The sequence below is a fragment of the Manacus candei genome, unplaced genomic scaffold (assembly GCF_025592945.1).
Source record: "Manacus candei isolate 608988 ecotype Guabito, Panama unplaced genomic scaffold, ASM2559294v1 h1tg000014l, whole genome shotgun sequence".
NCBI classification, from domain to species: Eukaryota; Metazoa; Chordata; class Aves; order Passeriformes; family Pipridae; genus Manacus; species Manacus candei.
In genome coordinates, this window is record NW_026138062.1 from 13,330,304 (window position 1) to 13,355,909 (window position 25,606).

The 25,606-nt window shown below is 39.2% G+C and overlaps 2 protein-coding genes across 5 annotated transcripts in view; both read right to left on the bottom strand.

Moving 5' to 3' along the window:
• LMO7 (LIM domain 7) overlaps nt 1–10,968 on the bottom strand; it is a 129,805-nt gene extending 118,837 nt beyond the window's left edge. The window contains exon 1 of one of the 4 annotated variants that reach the window (XM_051780393.1): nt 10,847–10,968. In XM_051780393.1, coding sequence (XP_051636353.1) covers nt 10,847–10,915 — 69 coding nt within the window. In that variant the 5' untranslated portion in view covers nt 10,916–10,968. The remainder of the gene's footprint in view (nt 1–10,846) is intronic. The other 3 variants (XM_051780394.1, XM_051780395.1, XM_051780399.1) reach the window with 3 other exon arrangements.
• Nucleotides 10,969–16,506: 5,538 nt separating this feature from the next.
• The window catches only part of UCHL3 (ubiquitin C-terminal hydrolase L3), a 41,478-nt gene continuing 32,378 nt past the window's right edge, over nt 16,507–25,606 (bottom strand). The window contains exons 7-9 of the mRNA XM_051780509.1: nt 21,200–21,275; nt 18,671–18,729; nt 16,507–17,397 (exon numbers count right to left, since the gene is read on the bottom strand). Of these exons, the coding sequence (XP_051636469.1) occupies nt 17,314–17,397; nt 18,671–18,729; nt 21,200–21,275 (219 nt within the window). The 3' untranslated portion in view covers nt 16,507–17,313. The remainder of the gene's footprint in view (nt 17,398–18,670; nt 18,730–21,199; nt 21,276–25,606) is intronic.

The window sequence follows — 25,606 nt, forward strand, 5'->3', positions numbered from 1 at the left end:
TTCCCTACCATCAGGAAAAAAAAAAAAAAAAAAGACATACATTTCTTGAGTGGAGAAACATGTGCTAGGTGGGGTCTAGATGAAAAGGACCTGGAGATCAGATTTCCTCTCCATATCGTCCCCCCAGAAGCAATGTGGGGGGGAGCGTGCAAAAGGTTCACCCGTTCCCATACGGCGCAACAGTGCAAAAATAAAGGTAAGATGTGGCCAAGCTACAGTCACAGCACAGCTGGGTAAGGAAATTTAAATAAATAAATAAATAAATAAAGAAAGAAAGAAATAAATAAAAGGGACGTGAGGAGGGCTGGCATACCTTTACAAACAGCTGAGACACACCAATATCCTTTCCACATTTCACTCGCCCATACTGGAAAGGTAGCGTGACATTAGAAATATCTTCTACTGCCAGAGAGACATCCTCCTCTATCCTACCTCCTCTGCTGATCAGAGAGGAAATAAAAAATAATCAGATGAGTCACCACTGGAAGTCTGCATGGCTGGATTGCATCTAGCCCATCAATGCACCAGACACAGGAAACCAAATTACTGCCAGCCTCCCGATCATCTACTGGGATGCTGGAAACTGCTGTTCCAGCCTTACGCTTTATTACCATGACCAGTTAATAAGGTTTTTCCAAGAGACTTGCCTGCACACAAAAACCAAATCTTGTTGCTGAAATGTGCATGTTAAGTATTTTGTGTTCTGACAAAATTCATCGTTATACTGAGAACCAGACATGATTTAATAGCATTATCCTTCTTAACTATGGTATATCCAAATATGTTTAGGAAAAGAACATTCGCCTTTTTATTACAATTTTCAAGAGGAGACAGTTTTCAGAAGGAAAGATCAAAGATTCCACTGGAAGATCGAATGATACAAGATTTTAGTTGCCACAATAAAAAAATAAACACTAATTTTAGAAGTTCTTGGCTGGGGAGGTAAGAAAGGGAAGAAAATAAAAAAGTAACCATAAGCATGCATATACTAGCATTTTTCAGTCAGGTCTAACAATAGGCTTCCATGTCCCATGGTAGGTAAGGCAGAGGAGATACTGATTTTACAAATATGTAAGTGAAAAAAATTAAAATAAATGTAATAATACATTCAGAAATTTAGAACAGTCTCCAGCGGTATTCCTCCAATGTTTTAAATTACTAAATGCAAAACAAATGCAAAAGAAAATCCCAGATTTATAAAGCCAGCGCATTCTACTAAATTTCACAATTTAAATACTCACAAGGTAAGAAATTCACTTAAGTAAGAAGAAAAAGTAGTTATTTACAAATAACCTTAGGTGCACATTTGTCCTCGTCCCTTTCCAAGCTCCTCTTCTCTGTCATTTCTCCACAGTGCACAGCTCCCAGCCCTATCCAATGACACCTAACATGCAGACCTTCCTGGAGTCTGAGAATACTTTGCAAGACCTACCCCAGCATCACAGAGGACTTTTGGATTTTATCAGACACATGAAAGTTAGGTCATTAGTGAGCAACCCAGTCTGTGCTTTTTAATGGAGATCTGTCTTTGAAAAAATTCATCCACACATAAGACTCACAGCTGTGAAGCAATACCCTCCTGAATAAACATCAAGTTGATGTTTATTATATCAGGGATGCTTTTTTCCCTCCACAGCATCAGGCAAATGTCTGTGAAAGATATCCATCTGTACCTAGAGCTCATGCCTTCATCCTTACTCCATTTCCATTCAGTCCAAATAAAATCGACTACAAGCAACCTTTATCTATATATATACATAGATATATATATATGTATATACATATATATACATTTCTCTATATCTATATATATATATATTATTTTTATACATATATATATACATACACACACATACACAAAGGTGAAATCTTTCTAGTTACTTAAGATAGTGTCATTTTGTTACAACCTCAACCTCTTCTATTTTCAAAAGAACCTGCAAGCAAATGTCTGGCCCATTTTCACTCAGGAAAATGAGTGAAACATTTTCAGGTTCATCAAAAGAGGTACATTTTGTCAGTGGTACTGTTTAGGCAAACAGGGCATGGTGACACAAGGAAGAAAAGAGGTCTTTCCTAGAGCAAAAAATGCAGTAATGCCTTTGTCCCCCTGCTTTACCTAATCTTAAATAGTTTCCAAAGAAGCATTTCAAGGCAGTGCAACAGGTATTGCAACAAAACCCTTCCAACCCTGTAGTGTCAAACCTGGATCTTCATTTTTCTTCCACTTCGACATCTGGTTTCATAGAATCACAGAATTGTTAATGTTGGAAAAGACACTTAAGATCATCCAGTTAACATCCTGCTTGCTTCAATGTCAAGTAGCCAATAACTAACTGAAAGAGTATACTTATGTCATAGTTTTGGAGGTATCAGCAACTCTGACACAGTACTATCATGACTGATCCAAGCTAGGACGTTACCACTGGCAAAAACTGACACTCATCTGCCACTTCCAGCACCCTGAAATTCTGACATAGCTGCACAAAAGGCATTTTGGAGCCCCACAGCATACTGGCTGGTTTTTTATCCATTTCCTTAATCTAAACAGAAAACATCCTGCACTTGCTTCTGTTCTTTATCACATCTTGATTTTTTTAGCTGATGCAATCATTTGAACACGTGGAAAATCTCAGATTTGAACATATGGAAAAATCACAGGCTAGATTTTTCAAATTCCTTCCTGAAAGAAAAAAATAAGAAATAAATAACAAATAGCACAGTCAATAAAGTAATTCCAGGAAAGAATTTACAAATAACACTGGAGATTAGATCTGGGATTGGACTGCCCTCAATTTGGGGGCAGGTGTCCCAGTACCTCTGAAGGATCATCTCCCAACTAACATAGCTCCAGTGAGACACAAGGACTGTTTCTGCCATATGAGAAGTCAGTGTGCAAGAATATCAAATACTTTCAAATGCTTTTGCTCAGAAACTCCTCAGTTCCTGAGTAAAATAGTTCCAACTGTATTTCAGCCTTATGAAATTCATCCTGAAGAAGTTATTTATAGCTAGAAGCCAGTCTCCTTAATCCAGGTGTCTAGCTTATACCTCAACCCTGGGCACCTACCAACAGATCCCGAGTCAGGTAAGGAAGAAAGTCGGGCAATGAGCAGAAGCAGGTGACTTAAGAAGCCTCCAGGGAAAGGGATGTCTTGTCTAAGTTCAGGTATCTGCCCCTCTTCATCCCACTAAGCCAGCTGCAGCCCAACAGTGAGCTGCCACCAAAAGGCTGTCTCCACCAAAACCACCTCTTCCCTGGCATGAGGCATCTTGCCTCCCGGGAGCCAGGCAAGTACCAAATACCACAAAACAGGCTGATTTTCCATCATCAGATGAACCCCCTGAGCCAAATCACCAGCGGGTCAGGCACACCACTGCCACTGCAAAAGGAGGCAGGAGAAGCACAGGCCAAGCACAGGAGTTTCAATGACACCTTCCTGGGATACTATCTCAGCACTAACACAAAACCACATTGTTTTGGGATCTACTGTAGGAGGACAGCTTGGCCCAAACAACAGATTTCACTGTCTGTGCTAGCTGAACTGATCCCAACTCAGCTAACTCCTTTAATGCTGTGTTACATTACAATGATTGACTTTTTTGGCCAATGCAGTGATAACTATTTCCCTAAGTTAGTATATTATGTTTCTTTTCTAATAGTAATGACTGAGAGCTGAATCACATCCAGAAACAAAACTCAGAACTTTCACATGAGCTGGTACAAAAAAAATGTGCCAACATTTGCACAACGTGTGCCAGCACTGGCAAAAAATATAAAGCAAGTCTTATAATCTTCATGCCCTTCTAAGATAATCCCAGATGTTTTGTACTATGAACGGAAAACACTGTTTAAATTAGATTTCTCTATTCAATATAACACAAATGAAAGCTTTACAGCTAAGTATCCAGTTGGAAGCTAGCGCAATGTGAGTCAGATCCATATATCTTTCTTTCATTGAAAAAATAAAAATTAAACACTATTCAAAAAAGCTAAATATACAACTTTATGCAGCAGCTCATAACATGAAAAACCACAAAACCTATTTTAAAGTAGCTTATTCACTACATTCCTTAAAAGTTAGATTTTTACTTGGATTGACAGTATTCAGATATGCGAAGTACAGCAAGACCCAAAACACTCCCCCTAAGGTAATTCGGATAATAAGTGAGGTGTGTCAAGCACACCTCAGACCAGCAGATTCATTTCTAGTACACTGAGTCTGAGAGTACATGCTGTTTTTCATTAAACTGCTGTAGCTGGAAAGCCCATTTAAAAAAAATGAAAGTTATATTAGCCTTGTTAAGCAAAAAAGGTTGGGTTTTGTTTTGGTTTTTTCAAAATGTCCTGCAGGAGTGGATAAAGGAACTTTAAAGTGGAGGAGTGGTAGGTACAAGAAACAGCTGGAATCTATCTGGTTCTTACAACACAATAAAACCCAAGTGTTTTCCAAAGCTCAGCAAGGTCACCGTCTAATGTACTATACACAAGTGCTCATTAAAAACTTAAAAATTTAGACCAAAAAACAGTGCCTGACAAAGAAAAGGTGCTAAAAGTGAGCTCTTGGTAATGAGGCAGGAGCAAGGGGCCAGAGTAAAATATGCTAAATGTGGAAATCAGTATCATCTCACCTTCTCCCTAAATTATGGGCAGAAAAAAAATGCATAACCTCATAAAACTGCAGAAAGGATCGGGACACAGTTCAAAAAACAAACACACAAAAAGACAGGAGAAAAAGAACAAAAGTAACACCAGAACTAACTGTAGTTGGTAACCACAAAATACAGAACAGAAGAACACAAAAATCTGGACAGAATTTTCTGTAGATCCCTGTAAGCAGCAATGCATTTCCCCAGTATAGAAAACATACCCATTTCTATAGTCAACAAGTTAATTCTTCCTCTTAAAGTGCGTGCAGATGCTGCTTTCATGCAAAGTTTTAAAACAACGCTCAAAAGTACAAAGAGAAACTGTCCATAAAGGAAACTACGCTATGAACTCAGCTCAGAGCTATGGATGCCCATCACATACTGTGTGAAGAGGACTGTGTGAGGACAGACTTTTGATTCACCCTAAGAATTTCCAAATATAGACTTGAAAATATATAAACCCACCTTGCTGAAACCAGAAAATAGATTTTATTCTCAAGCAAAAGTTAGTCCCATTTTTCTCCCAAACACATTATAGATATCTTTCCCGAGGCCTGGAAGCAAGGGGACAATAAAGTAACAGAGAGAATAACGTTCAGCCAGATCAAACAGTATTACTGTCACCCTCTCCCTCTAAAACATTGCTGCTAGCCCTGTTATATGACATTTTACCACAGCACTTTCACAGTCTGCAGGCAGTGGAGAGAACATTATTTCTAGGATTTAAATTCACACAGTATTTACTTAGCAGAATGTATATTTATGTATCGATTCATATGTATATATTAATTGGATACACTTAGATTTATTCCATGCAATGCTCATTGCCAAGACTCTAGACATAATAATGAAATATTGATGCATCCACCTAAAGGAGGATTAAATACATCCCTTATGTAGATGTGAGCCAGGGCTTCAGCAGCTGTACTGTAAGATGTTCTCCAGAAACCAGCCCACCCAGGTTTTATGACTTGACAGAATTACCCAGTATTAAACATAGTTGAGACAACAAAATATATAGATTTTCCCTTTTTGTTCACACATCTTTCATTCTGACACTATTCAGGACATTGACTGGCTCTCTACACATTAATTAAGAATACATTACCCAGAACTGAGAAAAACATTTTCATAATGATTAGTTCAACTTAAATAAAGGTACCTTCGAGAAGAGGATTTGAACAGTAAGATGAGTCCTCTATCTCTACAGTTATTCCTCCCATCTGCCATACCAGACTGTATGCATTAGATTCATGCTTGGGGGGAAAACAAAACAAAATAATCACTGAGGTAAGATCTCTATGCAAATACAGGAAAAACATCACTGCTAGACCTCTTGCTGCATTTGCAGAAGCCATGAAAATATACAGTAGAAATGCAGACTTCAAACAGCTTCAACAAACAGAAACATTTGGTGACCACATGTCAGACCATTCACTGGATTTGATTGCTGTACTGTTGGTTCAAACTAAAAGATTTCACCAAGTTGTCCTGGCTCTCAAGTTTTACCTCAAGCAGACTCTTTCTATCAAGTTACTCTGCAAATCCGTTTTTTCAATCTGAGCAGGTGTGTGTGTCAGGAGGAGGGAGGAGGGGTATGCATATATACATAAATTTGGGGTTTCCTGGAAAAAGAAAAAAACCCAAAAGCCCCAAAATAATCTTCCAACATTCAAAAGGTAACAGATACATTTAAATTACAAGGAAGATAGTTTCGGATTCTGAAAGCACACTTTAAAGCAACAATGCATGCAGTTGTCAGCACACGCAACAGCATTCAGAAAAATTAGGCTTTTTCAGTACCTATTTAATGGTCATGACAGACAGGAGCAGCAGAGGTATCTTTAGTTGCTGTTCATACAAGTTGTGCTTTCTTCCTCTAATGCAGCTTCTTGAAAATTATAAAAACCTTATCTTGCTACAGAAATCCTCATGGTGAAACACCTCTCTCCATCAATGCTGGGTAGGGTTAGCATCAGGAAGGACTTCTGTTCTGCTGCAGTCTCTCTTCTCTGCATGAGGAGCAATCCCAGGACTACACGGTCCTGATTCTGACTGTCAGACTGCTGCTCTTGACAACAGTATCTCACAAAATTAGTAGCTCTCAGAACATCTAACTCTAAGAACTTTACATGAGTTATTAGGGAAATAAATTTAGCTCACAAGAAGAGCTGTAAAAGTTTGCAAGGGTTACTTGGCCCAACACCCATTTTTCACTTCAATGCATTTCTCAAGGTTGCTTCACATGCTTTCCTATGGCTCTGCTGCTTCAGTCCAACAATTCATTCAGGCACACGCTCACTGGCCACCCTTGCTCAGACTGGATCTGTACATTTGAGTGCTTCAGGGGGAAAAAAAAAATAAATCAAGCGTTATTTGCCTCAGGGCCCTTTAACTAAAGATTTACAGACTTTGTGGGTCAGGTTTCAAGTTGCTTTAGCAAACAATTTCAAACCATAGACATTTACCTGAAGATTAGGGTTCATTTAAGACACAGAATAGGAATCAAAAGCTCAGATGTTTTACAAGAAAACAGCACACATTTCTTTTCTTTAGAACTCTTCAAGAGGCATCGCTCCTAAAATGGTGAAATGTGTTTCGGGGGAGAGGAACTATGCCTCCCTTTCATTCACAAGGGTGAACTTGGTGGAGGACTGCAGAGAGGGAGAGGCAGACTGCCCTCCCACATCTTGAGGCAGGAAAACAGAGTCGGCAGTCTGGGATATTTAATAGCTGGGGGAAGAATGCTTTGGTTTGGAGGAACAGCTTTTGGCTTGCTTAAGTTATAATATGGAACAGAACACAGTAAAACTATTTTAACCCAGCTATTTCTAGGTTTGGCAAACAGCTCTACCTTTCACAGAATCATAGAAAATCCTGAGCTGGAAGGGACCCACAAGGATCATTGAGTCCAACTCCTGGCCCTGCACAGGACACCTCAAGAATCACATCACGTGCCTGAGAGTATTGTCCAAATGCTTCTTGAACTTTGTCAAGCTTAGTGCTGTGACCACTTTCCTGGGGAGCCTCCCAGTGCCCAACCACCCTCTGGGTGAAGAACCTATTTCTAATACCTAATTGAAAACTCCCCTGACACAGTTCCATGCCATTCCCTGGGTCCCATCACTGGTCACCAGAGAGGAGATCAGTGCCTGCCCCTCTTCTTCCCCTCATTAGGAAGTTGTAGACTGTAATGAGGTCTCTCCTCTTTCTTCTTTTTTGAGAAGCTATTTCTAAGTTGTGGCGTACCAGTGTTTTATTCTGGTCTCAGCATGCACCATCTGCCCAGCTGAGTGGGTAGATGGCCTGCAAGTGAGTTTGACCAGCACCAGTTGCTCCAGAGAGAGCTCAGAAGGCTCCAGAAGTCTCAGATGCAAGGACCCAACCTCACTAACCAGTGCTGACTTCTGGATAAACAATATGTGAGAAGAGCTCGAGTTTTGCACAGAAAACGACTATTCTTTCCCCCAAATAAGTAGATGACCTCAACAGACAGACCTCCCAAAGTGACTCTAGGAGTGTAACTGAGACAAGCAACATCATCTCTCCTCCCAAATCACAAAACACTAGAGGTTGGGGACTACATTTGAAGTCTCTGCACTGTGAATACTACAGGCCTGCCTTGTCTGCATTATCATAAACTATGACCCAACATGAATCTGAATTAAAGAACGACATCTTTCATTAACTATCACCACATATCAGATACAATTTTTTGGTTTTATTACTCTTAATCAAGCTGTTGGGCTTTTAGGTTTTGGGTTGTTTGAGGGTTTGGGGTGGGGAGAGGGAGTTTTTTGTTTGTTTGGGGTTTGTGGGGATTTTTTTTATTGTTTTTTCTTTTTTTTTTTTCATTGGTTGGCTGGTTTGGGGTTTGTGGGGGGTTTTTTTCACTTTTTTTTGCATAAGACTAGCACCACAACTAGGAACAAATGTTTCAGCTCCCACCAGCCAGTGGCTGCCTTACAGCATGGAGAATTCAGCTGGGAACAGGCAGAAGTGGGACCCAACCAGGACACAATTTTCTCTCACAAAGACCTTCAAGAACACATGGGGTGAAAATTTTTGATGTTTTGGGGTGGGTTTTTGACTACCCCTGAGATTTGACAAATACAGCTGCTCATTCCCATTGCAAAAAGCCCTCAGCTTCAAGGTTTGAGCTCAGGTCTTCTGAGTTTTTTTTAAGTCTCGGAGTCCAAAAAGTTCTGTACTGAAATACAGAAATATGTTAACACAGATTTCATTAGCAAAAAGAAAGAGTAACAGTTTACACAGACATTTTGGCTTGTTCTCTTAAACACATAGTAGCTAGTGTATGTATGCTTTCATCTTCCTCTAATGTTAGGGAGAAGCTGACACACTAAACCTTACCAAAACATCAGAACTTCAAGTTCATAAATATTTGGAAATCTGCCTCATCTTCAAAAGTAATTGTTTAATCATTAGGACTCACCAAGTTTCACTCTCTATCATGTATACACCACTTTGTTTCACCAAGACTCACAAAACCTTGGGACGGGTCTCATTACCCTAAAAATATCATTACTCTTCTCATACAACAACGGAAATGGTTAGTCTTGGCTTTTTAACCCATCTGGATGTAAAGAGTAGAGAAACACACCGGTACTTCTGAAATACAAGCCTAATTTCATAGGGAAATAAATATTTACATTTTCCTTTAACTTTATAGAATTCCTAACATCCTGTTTACCAATACTTTCAGGTTTTCAAGTTACTCGCTTTACAATCAAATGTTTCCCCAAGTTAAAAAGTTCCTTTAAAATGAGAACAGCTTTCACATATCAAAGGATAGTCATACAAATTAGATGAGGAAGGCAGGAAGCTGAGCATTTGTTGTTTTCTTCTACACAAACAGCACAATCCACACTCACATTGCTTTGCTAGTGCTCCCACGTGCTACTGGAAGGCAGAGGGAACCTTCTGTAGGAATGGTACAACCATAAGTTTCACGTGAAATTTAATAATAATTAAAACAAATCCCCAAACCCTTAAAATAGGATTTTCAAAGATGACATTACATCACCTTAATGAAACTATTTAAAGTAAGCTTTGCCAGTTTGCAAAAAGCAATGCAAGATAGGTATACGCGAGGGAGGAATGCTTTAATTACCTAAACTCACAGCTAGCTCTTATAAAATTGACACATGGGGAAGCCAGGACTGCTTTAATTACCTATATTCACAAATCACACTTACAAAGTGACACTTGTGGAGGTCATTTGTGATACCCTTGCCTTTGGTGCTCTCAGTTTAAAATTCTCAGTAGATTTTAAGCACTAGATGTCATTGTTTTACAGAGGAAACAAGCCGGGACTCAGGTCTTGACAAGCTTATAAAGATGAGAGATAAAAAGTAACAAACATTGTTTTTTGAATATATACTCCTTCGAAAGTTACTGGGATAGCGCTTCTGACATCGTAAGTTTCATCTCAAGTTAACAGGCAAATAGAAATAAGCTTAATACGTTAAAATACATATAAACCAGCACTTTAAAGCTCTACTTTAAAAGCACACCACGACTCTTAAGTAAGGCGGTTCAGTATTCCCAACATTTCTCAGCTTCCACGCCATGAGCCTAGCTGGCTCCAGCCGCTCGCTGCCTGACCACACTCGGGTACACCTAGGAACAACCTCTCTCTTCAGGCATTAGCACGCACCGCACCGGTGTAACTCGGTGTAACGATACAGAAACACACATATTTACATCAAGCCCTGTGCGCAGTCAGACACTCATGTTTAAAAATAGGAGAAAAGAAAATGAGTGTTAATTTCAGGTTGCTCTCTGTCCTGAACTCTTTCGTGACAGGAAGGAGTGCCTTTAATTCAGACTGTCTCGGAGCAAGCGCTATAGAAGTAATTTACAAGACGGCAAGAAATTATAAGCCTTAATGACAGGCGGACAGCCAAGCCAGCCTTTAATTTGGATTCAGAGGAGGGGGCGGTGGCGATGCTGCACAGACAGATCTCTGCAAACTGCCACGATACCTTCTAAAAATAGCAGCCCACAGCTGCTGACAAAGAAGCAAAGTTTGGGGCCGCATCCCCAGAGCTGCTGCCCGACGGCGGGGCAGCCCCGCGGGAGCGGGGGGCGCGGCGGGACCCCGGCCTCGGGGAGGGGGCACGGGAGGGGACCAGGGTGACGAGGGGCTGGCACACAGCAGGACCGAGAGCCGCCTCACCTCTACCCATCGCTGGGCTTCGGCGAACGCCACCTGGCAGTCGCACTCCGCGTCCTCTCTCCCCTCCATGTCCAGCAGTGAGCGAGCAGGGGCGGCCGGTCCTCACGGGGCGGGGGCGCGGGGAGCGGCCGCTGTCATTCGGCTGCCTCCTTTTAACGCTCCCCGCGCCGTCTCCTCCCCCTCCACCTCCTCCCCGCGGAACTCCCCCTCCCGGGAGGGAGCTCGCTGGCGCTCCGCGACCGCAGGAATCCGAGGGAGCCGCGGGCTGTAGCGCAGCGCCGGGCCCCCCGGGCGGCCGGGAGGGGCCGCACCCCCCGCGGCAGAGGCGGCGGCGGCGGCTCCCTCCCGCCGGGACGCGGCGCCCCTCGCCCTCACGGCCGGTGGAGGCCGCCCCCGGCGGCTTCCGCCCCGGCGCATACCAGGAATAGCTGGGGACAATCGCACCTTTCAGGGCCGGCCACTGCCGCCCGGGCCCCGCCACCTGCCGCCCCGCCCGCCCGGGGCTGCCCTGCGCTGCCCTGCGCTCCACCGCCCTCCGCCGGGGCAGCGGGAGCGGAGCCCGGGCCCCTCACCTCCGCACCGCAGCCACCCGGGGCATCCGGCACCACGCTCCTCTGCAGCGTTGTCCCGCCTGGGGACGAAGTTAGGAGGCTTTCCCACCGCTTTGGGAGACGTGAGAGAGCCGCACTTCGTTTTGAGCGCTTTTCATACAAAGTGGCCAAAGCGGAGCTGCCCGGGCAGAACTGGAGCCACACAGCTCGGCCTCCACGCTTCCCTCCCCAGCACCCTTGGCCTCTGTTCTGGTATAACTCACAGCACTCACACCAGTGCCCATTGTTCTGTTTCATCCATGTCTGCTCATAGCACACTGCAACAGATTCTTTGTGACTTCTCTACCCCTCACGCTATCCCAGGCTCAGACCTAAAGCCCGATCTCAGTATGGCTTGACGGCTGAACCTGGGGTGGGTGCCATGCTGAGCTCTGGCTCCTGCAGTAACCACTGATGTGAGGCAGGTTGGGATTATGCTTTGCTGCAACAAAGGTTGACCCACCCTGACCGACACACCAGAACCAGGAGAGGTGATGTGCTAACTGAACACAGCAAAATCCTATTTTCCAATACAGGAATGGACACATGCTAAACAGAAAAGTCGAAGAAATATCAGGGGAAAGTGGTTTTCTGGAATGTTCATACATAGCACGAGGGTTTTGGTTTTTTGTGTTGCTTTGGTTTTGTTTTTTTTAAAAGTACTTGATTTCATTTAACATTTTAAGTTCTCTACAACTACCTGAAAGGAGGCTGTGGCAAGGTGGAGCTCAGTCTCTTCCCCAGGTAACAAGAAGCAGCAGCAGAAGAAATGGCCTCAAGTTGCACCAGGAGAGGTTTAGATTGGGTATTAGGAAAAATTTCTTCAGTTTGAGGGTGATCAAGCACTGACACAGGCTGCCCAGAGATGTGGGGGAATCACCATCCCTGAAGTGTTAAAAAAATGCATGGATGTGGCACTTGGGGACATGGTTTAGTGGTAAATATGCCAATGCTAGTTTAATGGTTGGACTCTATGATCTTATGAGGTCTTTTCCAACCTTAACAATGCTATGATCTTTTCTTACTTGAATGTTTTGTAACATTTTTTTCTTTCCATGTCTTTTCCATAAGTAAAACCAAGTTGCTGCATGCACGCTTTGCTTTTATGGCCCATGGCACAACATACATAATTTTTCAAGGACTACTGAGAAAAGCTAACTTAAAATTTGTACTACACACAAATCAGCATTTCCTGAAGGGATATGGTTTAGTGATGAAACATGGAGTGCTGGTTAACAGTTGGACTTGATCTTAGAGGTCTTTTCCAACCTTAATGATTCTATCTTTCTCTCCTTTAACTATAAGTAGTATTTTTTCTTTCCAAATCTTCTCTGTATGTAGCAAACTGAGTTGCTGCATGCATCTTAGGCTTTTATGATCCACAGCAAAACACAGGTAATTTTTGAAGGACTACTGAGAACTTAAAATTTGTACTTCACACAAATTTGCTTCTCCTGAGATAATGCATCTTATTTCTGCTCTACAAAAAACCTTCTTGGAATAGGAAAGAAAATTTTTAGGAAACTAACATACCAAGAAGATATTAGCCATCAGTTTCTGCAGTATGTGGAAATCAGTGTTGCTAGTGTTACACGAAGGAAGAAAATTGCAGTGACTTTGGCTGAAAGAAGTTCTACGGCAGATGTTTGACATTAATTAAAGTTACAAATTCATAGAAATTATGTATTTAGCTCCTCACCATGGCATGAATTAAGACATCTATGCTCTAGGGTCAGTAATGAATGAAACGATAATCAAAGCTGTAATTTTGAAGTTTTTTCCCACTCTTTTTTCCTGCTCCAAGCCAGATCAGCCACAAGACTTAAATACAAATGAAGAATCTGCATATTTCTCAAGTGGAAAGCCTGAACATCTGAAAACAACCTTCTCATCTCACTATTAAGCATCATTGACTACAAAGGGTAAAAAAAGTCTAAATAAAGCATGTATGAGCTGCTGCTGCTGCTGGCTGACATCAGTGTGCATTAGCTGAGGTTACCAAACATTCTTCTGGGGAACAACAGCAATCTTTCTCCAGTTTTTAAGGTCTTTTCACTTCATCTAAAAATACAGTGCTTGTCCCTAAGTAGGAGAAAGTAATTAAGAACTCTATAAAAGTTTAAATTTATTTGAGAATAGAATTCTATGAAACAGGTTTCAGAAGAGATCGTGTTTAAAAAAACATTTTCAAATTCTCACTTATTTCTGGTTGCTTTATTTCACATCAAGGCAATCAAATAACTTTTCTTACAAATTGTTTAATGTTTTAGATCAAATAATTTGAGTAATCTGATTAATCAAGTAACTTGACTAAGTCAGTGTTTAAGTAAAACACTTTTAAGTTGAAGTTATTCACTAAGTAAAAAAAAGTGCCAACATGCAAATTTCATCCTCAAAGTGAATTTTAAAACAATTGTCACAGATAAGTTATCTATGTAAGCCTGAGCAACCAAAATAGTTTATTATTCCTTTGCACTAACAAGATAAGTCACTAGAGTCCTAGATCAGAAAAAGATTACATATACCAGATATGACTGCTAATTGTTGCTTCAAAAGTAGCAAACATAGTACTGTTCTATTTGGCAAAAATGAACCCTTTCAATATGTGTGTGCTCCTAGGGATAAGTTAAGCAACAGTTCTTTTCAAGGAGAGTTCTACAAATATGTGACACAATGTATTTTCTACCAAGGCAGGCTTCCTTTAAGGATAGACAGCATTTATTTTCTAAATGTGGGCTGTTAAGTGTGTTTATTTTCCAAAACTCATATTTCAGTGTCAGAAAACAACATCTTTCTTCTTCTTCCCTTAACTGAATCACACAGCCATGATTGAAAGGAAAGGGCATTGTACTGGTTATTAAATCCTTACGGTTTCTTAACAAAACGGCTGTAATAACATGGGAAAACTTGCACCAATATACTTAAAAGAGCTTGAACAATCCTGAGTGCATAATAGCACACCAGCTCCACTCAGCTGAAGTTAATGTAAGTGCGGAGCACGCATCATCTCTTCACTCCTACACGTGCCGTTTCCATAAGATGATGTGTATGGCTGGCCTGGACTGAAGGAGGTGAAGAGGGGTTTCCTGATAGTCAGTAGCACTGCGTGCCTGTGGCCAAGCCATGTTCCTCCACACAAAGGTGGCGAGGCTCTGGCAGGGCTGCACAAGTTAGAAAATACAGCATTATTTTCCCACGGAGCTTGAACTAATACGCAGAGATTGTACAGCAAAGGCACTGATGCAGACGTTGAGGCATTGCAGAGCCAAAGCACTGTGTGGTCTGCAGGGCTTATCAGCCCCTGGCCACGACCTTGCTGACAAGTCAGCCAAGTTCGTACTTCACTCCTTGTATCCAAGTTATACAGGTTCTGTCAAGGAAAAGTATATTCCAGCAGCTTGTAGATCCCTTTACTTCCTATGCTCCTCAAGATGGTCACCAATGCCTGTGCCAATGCTCTTACAAGGTGGTCTCTGGAAGACTGTTGCACTGCACAGGTTAGGTGAGATGGTATTTCTGCAGTACAGTCTTTCAAAATTTCAATCTAGCAAGGGACCACACAGTAAGCAGACACAGTTCGGCATAAGGACTGGTGTATTGCTCTTCCTTTGGCATCTCAATACAGTGTTCACTAAAATATACCATCTTATATATTAATAAACCAGAAATTAACACAAAATTAAAACAAAATAGAAGGAATCTTTACCCTGCAGAACAACTGATTTGAAGACTATGTAGAAGATGCTGAACAAAATTACCATTGCCAAAATAGTAAGAATTCTTAAGTTTTTACATAACATTCAGGATGTATTTTTCCAGTGTGCCCATGAAAAATCCCACCCCAAATTTACTATTCTAACCTTGTTATCCTTTGTCATGCATTGGTCTAATGAGTTCTCGTACTTAATGAGGAGCTCCCGTTCTGAAGGGATTTTGCAATAAACAGTTGCACAAAAAGAGAGCCCGTTCATTTATTAGTCATTTGTTATTCATTTAAGTCTTCTGAACATTGAAGAGCATATAAGGCGTGACTGTTTCCCTAAAGTGGACAAGTGATGTAGCTAGTTTAACAGCTTTGAACTATGCTTCATTTCTTTCTTCACCCTCCTCCCTCCCCTAAAAGGGCCTTAGCTGTATTAACTATGGCTTACTTGAAATTTAATCATCAAGTCACCTTCAGCATAAAATATGCAATATCCCAATTCAATTGTGCCAACTTTTATTTGATTTTTCTGATATTATCAAGAAGACAGTTCAGCTGGTTTGATTACTAAATCCTTTGATTTTTATTTAAAAGCAAGTTTCAGGGCCTTGCAGGGCAACATAAAGCAAGTCTTAACAATACTGCATTTTATTGGGGTGAAAAAATGTTCAAAAATAGAAGCTCATTAGTGTTGTTTTTCTCCCTTGCTTTTCCAACCATCTCACTTACAGAAAACAGACTAGTGTTGTTAATGGACTCTCCAGGTAACATGTTTTAGAGAGATGATCGTAAGTGATAAGACAGACTCTCAGGCCTCTTTCTTTTCTATGAAGAAGGAAAACTCTGCCAGACTGCTTCTGGCACAACCCCATTCATTTTTCCTGCAATGACAATTGACAGAGAATGAGAGCACTCTCTGGGACACGGACGGTTCAGTTTCCTTTGGCAGTGGGTTTGACTGGAAGCAAACCTAAATTATTCCACTTCTAAGGAACAAATAAGGAATATTTTTCTGGAATGTAAAAAACATGCACATTAACCAAAATCAACCTTCACAAGAATCCTAAAGCATAAGATTGCTTAGCCAAAAAATCCCAAACAAACTCAAAACAAAACCAACAAAATAGATCCAAAACAACCACAGTGCTACTAATTCATGTATAAAAATGGGTCAACAGCATCTTAAGATCTAGTGGGTGAGGTGAGAAGGATGGTACAGAGGAAGGGTATCACACAGCATTCAGTAATGCCACCTGACAAATTTACAATAGATATTCCTAAAGGGGAGAAAAGTATATGACCATCATGGCTACCTTAAAATCTATAGTCTGTTTCTGTTCTTGTTAAACAAAAATTCATTACAACAATTATTACTTTTCTATAATTTATTTCAGTTAGGTGAGATACTTCACATCGCTCTATTCATCTGTGTGTGCCCTCCACAGTCCTACCCCATTTGAACTAGTTAGTGTGCCTTTTCCGGGGCAAAAGTCCACAATTGTTTTTCCACATATACAAATAGCAAACATTGGTTTAACTAAAGCTTTTTGACAATTTATTAACATTATTAGGCTTGAGAAACAAAGTGAAGTTTTATTCAAAATGTAAACATTAAGATAATTTTAAAATGTTAGTGCTCACCAGCAGGAAGAACAGTCCTTTTTCTGCTTTTTTTCTTCCATATATTTATTTATAAATAATGCACTGAAAAAATGTCTTTGTCATTTGAGTCACCTGAAGAAGTTCTTATAATATTCTTGCACCATTATAAATAAAAGATGGAGATAGCCTCATGTTCCAAGTTTTCACCCATTAACATACCATATACGCCACTCAGAATGTTATCTGTGAATGATACAAACAATAATCCTGCTCTGAACTAGCTCATCATTATTATGATGAAACATCACAGACAGTAATTTCTGAAAATTTTAAGGGGGTGGAAGGGAAAAAACCCACCACATAGAAATCTTGCACAAAATGCATGCTTGTATATAAATACCCAAAGTTGCTGTAGGAACAAGCAGTAAAATATAGCAAGGACAAATGCAAAGTTTATTCCACGTATGCTACAATTAATCAACACATTAGGGAAGTATCAAAATTTGTACTATTAACATATGGCAACAGTTTATTGTTACAATACATTGCAATAGTCTCACTGAAAAAAGCTTTTAAGCTGCAGACAGTGCAATTGCATTAAATCTTAATTCTTCTGGGTCACGTTCCATGAATTTCTTGCAAACTTCTATTGCATCCTAGGGAAAAAAGTACAAATGGAAAAAAATACAAAATGAAAACCAATATAAATCAACTTAATTTAAAAAAAAACCACTAAAACTGAAATATGAAGATATGCTTTATACAAACTATGCTCAAAATGGACTTTTCCATGAAGGTTTACTAAACAGTGTCACAAATCTATATAAACAGTATTTCTGAGGTGAGTTACCACTATTCAAGATTATTTTCAGTGCTCATATGGGCAGCCTAAACAAGCAAAAGTTTTATGTAGAACCTTAGAAACAATTTTTGTGACTGAATATTACTTTGTGCAACAGATGTGTTGCTTGTCTTTCTAAATGCATCTCTGAAGTTTGCCTTGACTAGTACTCTGCATTCAGAAATTTTTCCTTTGTTTCAAGATGAATCTAAGCTCTGTGGGGTAATTGAAAGATCTTAAGTAATTCCTTCATCTAGCTTTAGGGTACAATCTGGAGAACACATGTTATCAGTAAACCACAAAAAAAGCTACATATGAAATAAGGAAGGCTTTATCCAACTTCTTCTCCCCCTGTCCAAACACAAATTGTATGCAAACTTTACAGACATTAGTCTATGCTACTAAACTATAAAATTGTTTTGGTTTTTGTTTGTTTTTAGTTTTTCTGGGATTTGGAAAGGTTAATCTAGTCTGGATACCATAATAGTCAGATCTATGCATTGCCTTTTCTCAACTTCAACTTCGTATCATGCTGTGGGGATGACAGTTATCCTCCCGAGTGTATCCCTTTCCAATTAATTTCTCAACTGAACAGCTCCTGACAAAAGAAGCACTCAAAAGAAGCTGTGAAACTAGAGAATGATTATTAGCAAGACTCAGAAAGGAAATCAACTTCTGTCTAGTATGACACCTATCAAACTATAACTAAACCAAAGGAAAGAGAATGAAAAATTTTAAGTTTTCAATCTGATAACTTTGTCTCGTGTACTTGAAAGGAGCAGGGGTATATGCAAATCTCAGCACAGAAGACAAGTCAGTCTGAATTTCTGTTATAATCAACCTTTCTGACATTTCTTATGTTATGATACTCTGTCATCCAGAGTTACAACACGAGTGTTCCAAAATATCTGGTTTTAGAACTGAGTAAAACTAATTTTGTCTTACCATCCCACTCGCTCTATTTCTCATCCAACCATAAATACAGCAAGACTTGTATAAGTATTTTCATATATATGTATTCTATAAACTTTGTGGAAATACAGCAGGAATTTTCTATAACCCCATTTAAGAAGGTTCTCTGTTCCTACCTCTAAAAAGGAATCGTCACTGGTTTCCCCATGGTTTATTGGAAATGGCTTGCGCCCATCTGTTGAAAGACAAAGCACAATTGAACAGCACATTTATAAGATTTCATTTTTCCAGCTAAAACTATTTGAACACCTTTTTTTGTACTTCACTTTCAAAAATGCTATCTTATTTTTCATAAAGGTATCCCACATGCAGCTAGCTTTTCCCTTGTCTCTCCTTCACTGCTGACTGCTTCAACCAGTATCATTATGTACAGTCTGTTACATTAAAAAAATAATCCGAACTATGACATATTTTTTAATATTTTATTTGAAAACTTACAAGGGTGTAAGTTGCTATTGTTTTACTGCTGGTATAGTACTTCAGTTTTTCCAGTAGAGTAGAAAAATTTCAACTACGCTTGATGGATTTACTCAGACAGACAGCTGTACGTCTGTGGTCTTTGACAGCTGTGAGCAGGGACTCCGTGACAGAACCGAGCAACAAACCTACCAGTTTGAAGAGTCTGGCATATCTGAAATGTTTCTCTCATTTAAAATAAATTAGCAAACAAGCCCAGTAGCTCTAAGTATTATGTACTTTCATAGCATTTAAAAAGGGTTGCTATAGTTATTTTTTTTCTCTCATTTGCAATATAATAATGCTATCTTTATCATCATTTGAAAAATAATTTCATTCATAGAAATATGTTTAAGGTTACTTTCAAAGAGTTAACAGTATGAAAACATATGTCAGGGTATCCTCAGTATCTGCTAGACCAAAATGCCTTTTGGTTCTGTCCTCCCTGTAAAAGACCTTTCCCTCTCCAAAGATGCCATCAAAGTTGACAATACTTCCAAACTCCAAACTTTTGGATTTGCATGAGCAAGAGATTGTTCACTATTGTAACAACGATGACTGAAGATACAACAATGCAAAACCCTCAGAAAATGTCAGGGAAACAGAAATGAATGCTCTGAATTGCTGCAAGTTAAGTTTGATTCGATTCTTGGGGTTTTTTACATACATCTTGGCAGAACAGCATTTTAATTTCATGTGACTATAAATAACGTGTTTTCTATGGCAAAAACATCGCAAGCATTTAGCATCCATGTGCTTCCTTAGCATTTTCTGCCTTCCAAAGCCCACATACTGCCCACAGTGACTGAACCCAGTGAATCAATTGAAAAACCTTCTCCCATTTTCCTACTTTTAAGTTTGTTTTTTTTGCTTCCTTCCGCTGGTACAAAAAGAAGTTATTTTAAGAACAAAAATATAGTACTACTGGTGTTCCACTGTACAGCAGAGCTAAATGCCTCTTCTTTTTCTATTTTTTTTTTTATTTTAAGAAAAAAATTCAAATGGATTTTATCTTGCATCATACCTACAGAAAATAGCTAAACATGGTCATCATAGTATGTAGTTTGCATTTTAAGCAGAGTAAATTAATAGGCAATGAAAACATATTATGGAAATAGCACACTACTGAAAGAAGAGCAAGCCATTCACTATGCCTTGAAATTTAGTCATAAAACATTTATATTGTATCCTACAGTACTTACCTTTTTGATCTAGTTCACTGACAGACACACAGGATCATAAAATACAGAAATGTTTGCCTATTGTTCATAACTAATCCCTGATAATACCCCTTAGATCAACTTAATATTAACATAAGCACTTCTGATATACCACTTATGCCCCAGACTGTGATTAGGTAAGGGCATTGCTTAATTACATGTTGATTTTCAAACGATGAAAATGTTATAACCATAAAATACTGCAAAAATTATGATAGGAAAGACCAGCGACTTTAAGACCAGTTTTTAAATGCTGATGTACTTGCTGGTTTTCTGAAGAGCCTGCAGCAAAACTGAGTTGCCCAGCAACATATTTAATATTGGAGTCATTAGAGAATATCAGAGCAGAACTGAAGTGCTACACAATCTGAAGGGGGGAAAAAAGCTGTAATTCAGCAAATAAAGACTACTGTTCTACAGTGAATGGCCTGATGACCACAAAAAAGTAGAGGGAAACAAATGACCAGCCTATTACAAATGAGTTGCAGAATATTAATATCTGTTGGTACCCTGACTACACACTTTCAGTTTAAACTGTATCATGCGACTTAATAGTACAGCTAACACTTCTAAAGGAGAATACAGTTAATTTAGTACAAGCAATGCAGGAACATAAATATAACTAGTTTCCTCTGAAATTTTGAGTGTTCATCAATTTTTTCTTGCTTCCTGTCTTTATAAATGATAACAGAAGTTTTGAGGCAGTCTAGTATTCTGTATCATTTTATCTTAATAGGAGGGAGTTGAGGGAAAGAGAACCAAAAAGAAAAAAAGTAAGGGGAAGACGGCTGCAATTGTTTGACAGAAACCCCCAGACCCTAAGATGTAGCTGAAAAGAACCTCAGCCCTATATAACAAGAAATCTCTCCTATATATCAAGAAATCTCTCCTAAACATTGACAGTTAACAGCATCACTATTTGCATTTGTTTCAAACAAATGGAGAGGGCAGATAAAAAGGTGTTCTTACCCAATTCATAGAGATGACCACCTACATTAACTAAGGCAATAAAGTGAAGATCTACTTTTTCATCTATACTTGGTGCCTGCAAGACAAAACAAGAAAAAAAAGAAATTGTGTTCACTAAAACTCGTATCACAATATGGTTAATGAGCACATATCATCATAATATGCAAAACACTTGGACGAGAGAAATCACAAGTGAGTCTGGATCTATACAGAATGGCAGAAGTCAGGGCAGATCATTCTGGAATATGAAGAAGCTGCCTGCAATGCACAGACCAGTAAGAATACATGCAGTAAAATATCTGGAATTATTTCCAATTATAGCTCTACACAAAAGCTTTATTTTTCATTACTGAATTAAAAGTAGAATCAGCTCAAATACATTAACATCAAAAATAGATATTCATATAAATAGCAACTCCTTCACTAACCCATCTCCCACAATAAAGTGATGCAGGGCTCAACTCTGAAACCTGTAATATTTTAGAAGTGAAAATATTCATTCACTTGGTCAAAATATTTTTTCCTCATAAGCCAAGCACAGTTGAGTTAACCTGTTCCCTCTTCACAAGCAATCAAAAGAAACAGCTTACACATCTTAGATGGAGGAGGAAAGAAAACAACCAGAGGTGCCTAGACTGAATTTTCAAAAAGGTATCATTGTAGCTGTACCCAGAGAGGACTGAAGTGCATAACAGCACGAAGGGGTATAACATAAAAAATGATTACAGTTGGTAAAGATCTATCTAACCCAGTACTGCACTGCCAACCACAACAAGCAAAAGTTTTTTCAGAAGAACACTGGGCATGCACAGCATAGTGCTCCACCAACACACATTCCCAGCATCCACTGAGCGGTTTTTGAACTTCTGAGCCAAAAGGAGCATCACCACTGTTGTGTTCAATAGCAACTGATGGGTGTTAATTCCTCATCATTCTGTCCAGTCTGCATCTGAACTTCAATCCACAATTTTAAGTGATACTGTTTTGAGCGAATGGGAAAAAGCACCTCAGTTTTTCTTGATTATCAAGAATCTGACTTGTGTGAAAATACATTTCATGCCGTTTTCTTTCATCTTGTAATTACTGCTAAAGACCCTTAAAAGATCAAAAGTGTAAAAATTTGCCGGAAACAGATTAGAGTGTAAAATGTGTTGTAGAATCTTACAATTGCATCATCTTTTCAAGACTGGGTTAAAGGTTCCTTTTTCCTGAGGTCATAAGAAAAGACTTAAAAAGATAGCATAAACTGAAGAAATTTAGCAAACAACCAAAACAATAAAGCAAAGGACAAGAAGTCACCATAAGTCCTTTAATACATCAAGAAGGGCAAGGAACACAACATTAAGGAGGAACTGCCATCAGCTTACAGAATTTCTATGTAGCAAGCTCTAAATGAGAGAAAATAAAAATAAAACAAAAACCCACACAATCTCCCCTCACTCTCATTTGAGAGTTACCTCCATGACCAGCTGAAGTGTGAAAGGCCCAAATACCCTGTTTCATCACTGCTTCAGAGAGCCTAAAATGGAGAAAGAACATTCCAGCCACTGAAGATGAGGCAGCTATCAAAGGGACAAGAGGACCTTCCCACCAGAACTCCAAGCAGTCTAAGTGAAATGGCCTTTGATAATTTTGTTTTACAAAGGCCAAATAGAGCCAGGGCTTAGGGAAAACAAGAACTTGGATACCCCAGTTGCAAACTTCAAAGGACCACAGGTTTTCTAACTTCCTGAAAACCACACAAGACAGTAGCTAACAACCAATGGAATCTTGTTGTTACTCCCACTGATCAACCAACTTTTTAAAGACATCTAAACTGTGGTGCTACAAAAATGTGCAGACAGGCAAAGCTGAGCATCCTTGTAAAATCCCACATACCAATTCCCTTCGTAGGCATATGAATTCACAGATGTTCACTTATCCATTAAACCTACCAACTCAGAAATCTAGGCTTAAGGAATTTCAGGGTTAGGGGAAGACCATCCCAGTTAGCCTCACTTTAGGAAGGAAATGGCTTAGCATTTAAAAGCTGAACGTACTCTACCTGGGCTCAAAATGACATGAAGTAGAAGAGCACAAAGTATCGCTATTTCAAAGGACTTTGACATGTTAGGATTTGATTTTGATCACATTTAGGCCAAGATATAGTTGCCCCTTTGACCATTTTGAGGGTAGGTTCTCTGTCAAATTCTAATAAACACCCTTTCTATAGAGAGACGCAATTGGCATGCTTGGAATGTTGACCCTGTATACAGAAAGAAGACAGACAGGGAAGCCATCAAAAAAAGCATGATTAACTTTTCATAGAGTTTAGAGACAGAATCCTATAGAATCCTGCTGAGTTTTTGTACGTGACTAATCTAAATAACATGCTTTCATTTTGCGACTGACACAACCCGTGAGAAATGTGTTTTTACATTTTTAATTCCCCAGCCTGAGACAGAGAATGAAAGTACAAGCCATCATTAAAGTTTCTACCATATGTTCTAATGTAGGCATTCTCCTTCCCTTGTGATTTCTTTTCATCTAGTCTAGATGGTAGTAAAGTAGATCTTTTACATTTCTTGAAAAATTAGGATTTCAGTACTTTTGACAGAGAATTATTTGCATAATCAAAAGCATAGAGGGCCTGAACAGTCATGATGACCTAAAACTTTATATTATAAAAATCTGTTGCTTATAACTTAGGCAAACAAGTAACTGGATTAAACTTTCCTAATGTGATCAATCTGATTCAAAATCCCCACACCTCTCCCCTCCTTAGAGATAAAAAACTAAACATATGTGTGCATGTTCACACAAACACACACACCTCCCACACGAAAAGAAGCCTAGTCAGGCCAATTTTTACTTCACTGGGAGGCTCTGGAAATCCTAACACTTGAACCAGAAGATTTTAAATTTCAAAGGAATGGAAAAAAGAGGGAATGTCAGCTCCAGGGAGATGTCTTTTATAGTCTCCTTGAAAAACTACACCTTTGGCTAAGTTTTCAAGTTTCTAATAAAAACTGTCTGTGTGAGTGCTTAAGAGAACAAGAGAACATATCTTTAAGAAGTCTGCCTGCGCGTTTATCACTACACAGTATTTTTTAGAACAGTTAGAGGATCTTCTCTTGACTGTTCTTCTTGTCAAAGACCTCAGTAACACAAACATCAGTCAACTGTTGCAATGACCTGTTCCTCTGGATTTTTTCACTTAGAAGTCCACTCAGTGTGCAAAAGGAGACAGCAGATTTGAAGGACCACATGTATGTATAAACCACAAAGAAAGAGAAAGACACAGGAGTCTAAATAAGATGATTGTCTAATCAGGATTTGGAACTAACCTGTGGGATTCAAGACTCATTTTTCAAGTCTTCGGAAGTGCCATAGCACATAGTGAAGAAAATTCATATTTTTTTCCCATCCAGAAAAGACAGAAAGAGGACAAATACCAGCATCTTGGACAGCTTACAGAAACTTTTGTTATGGTTGCAACCTTAGTATAAGAAATAAGTTTTGGTAGTATGGGTTAGCAGACATCACTTTTCCAATTTACTTCTTCAAAAGAAAATCCATCCTGAAAAATAAAGACCAGAAGCCTTGAAAGTGATTTAAAGGAGAAAAATACAGAAAGTTTAGCACTCAAAGTGGTGGTTCTGAGAACATCATCTCAACTGTAATTTTTATTCAAGTAACTGAGGTAATGCTCAATGAAAATATTAGAGCATATCTTCATGAATACCCAGTTTCACATACAAAAGTGACAGCCAAGGCTGTCGTGCCCTCTAATTTTGTATACCACATTAAAAGCACTTAAATGACCGAGTCCCAGTTTTTCAGAGGATTTGACTGCCTTCTCTGCTAACCTATACATTCAAATTAAATAATAAACAATTGCTGACTGCTGTGAGAAGTCAATTTTAATTGACTTGTCTCAGGTCAATACTCGTTAGTTGATGCTATTGAAACAACATCTACATTCCTTCCTCTATTCTTCACTAGCAATTTCAAATTGGTAATTACAATGGTACTTTCCGAAGTTTTTACTATATAAACAATAATCCTTCCTACTCCTTCTTGTACTGAGAAATTCCTTTAATTTTACTTTTCACTACTGCATGAAACTCTCCTCATGAACTGAAACAGTCTTCTTTCCTGTTGTTGCACTAAACTTCAGAAACTCAGTGGTACACCCCATATCACTGTTTGCTTAATCATATCAACCTGTCCAATGAAGTATAATTCTTCAAACTTATATTGGTAATGCACTTAGACCATTATCCCAATCTAAAAGAAAATATTCAATTTTCATACATTTGAAATCCTATGTTCTTCAAATGTTGCTAAGTTAAAACAAAACTGGTTATAAAATTTGATGTGTAACCAGTTCCTTTTCCCTAAAGCTGCATTTCTGGGACAAACTCA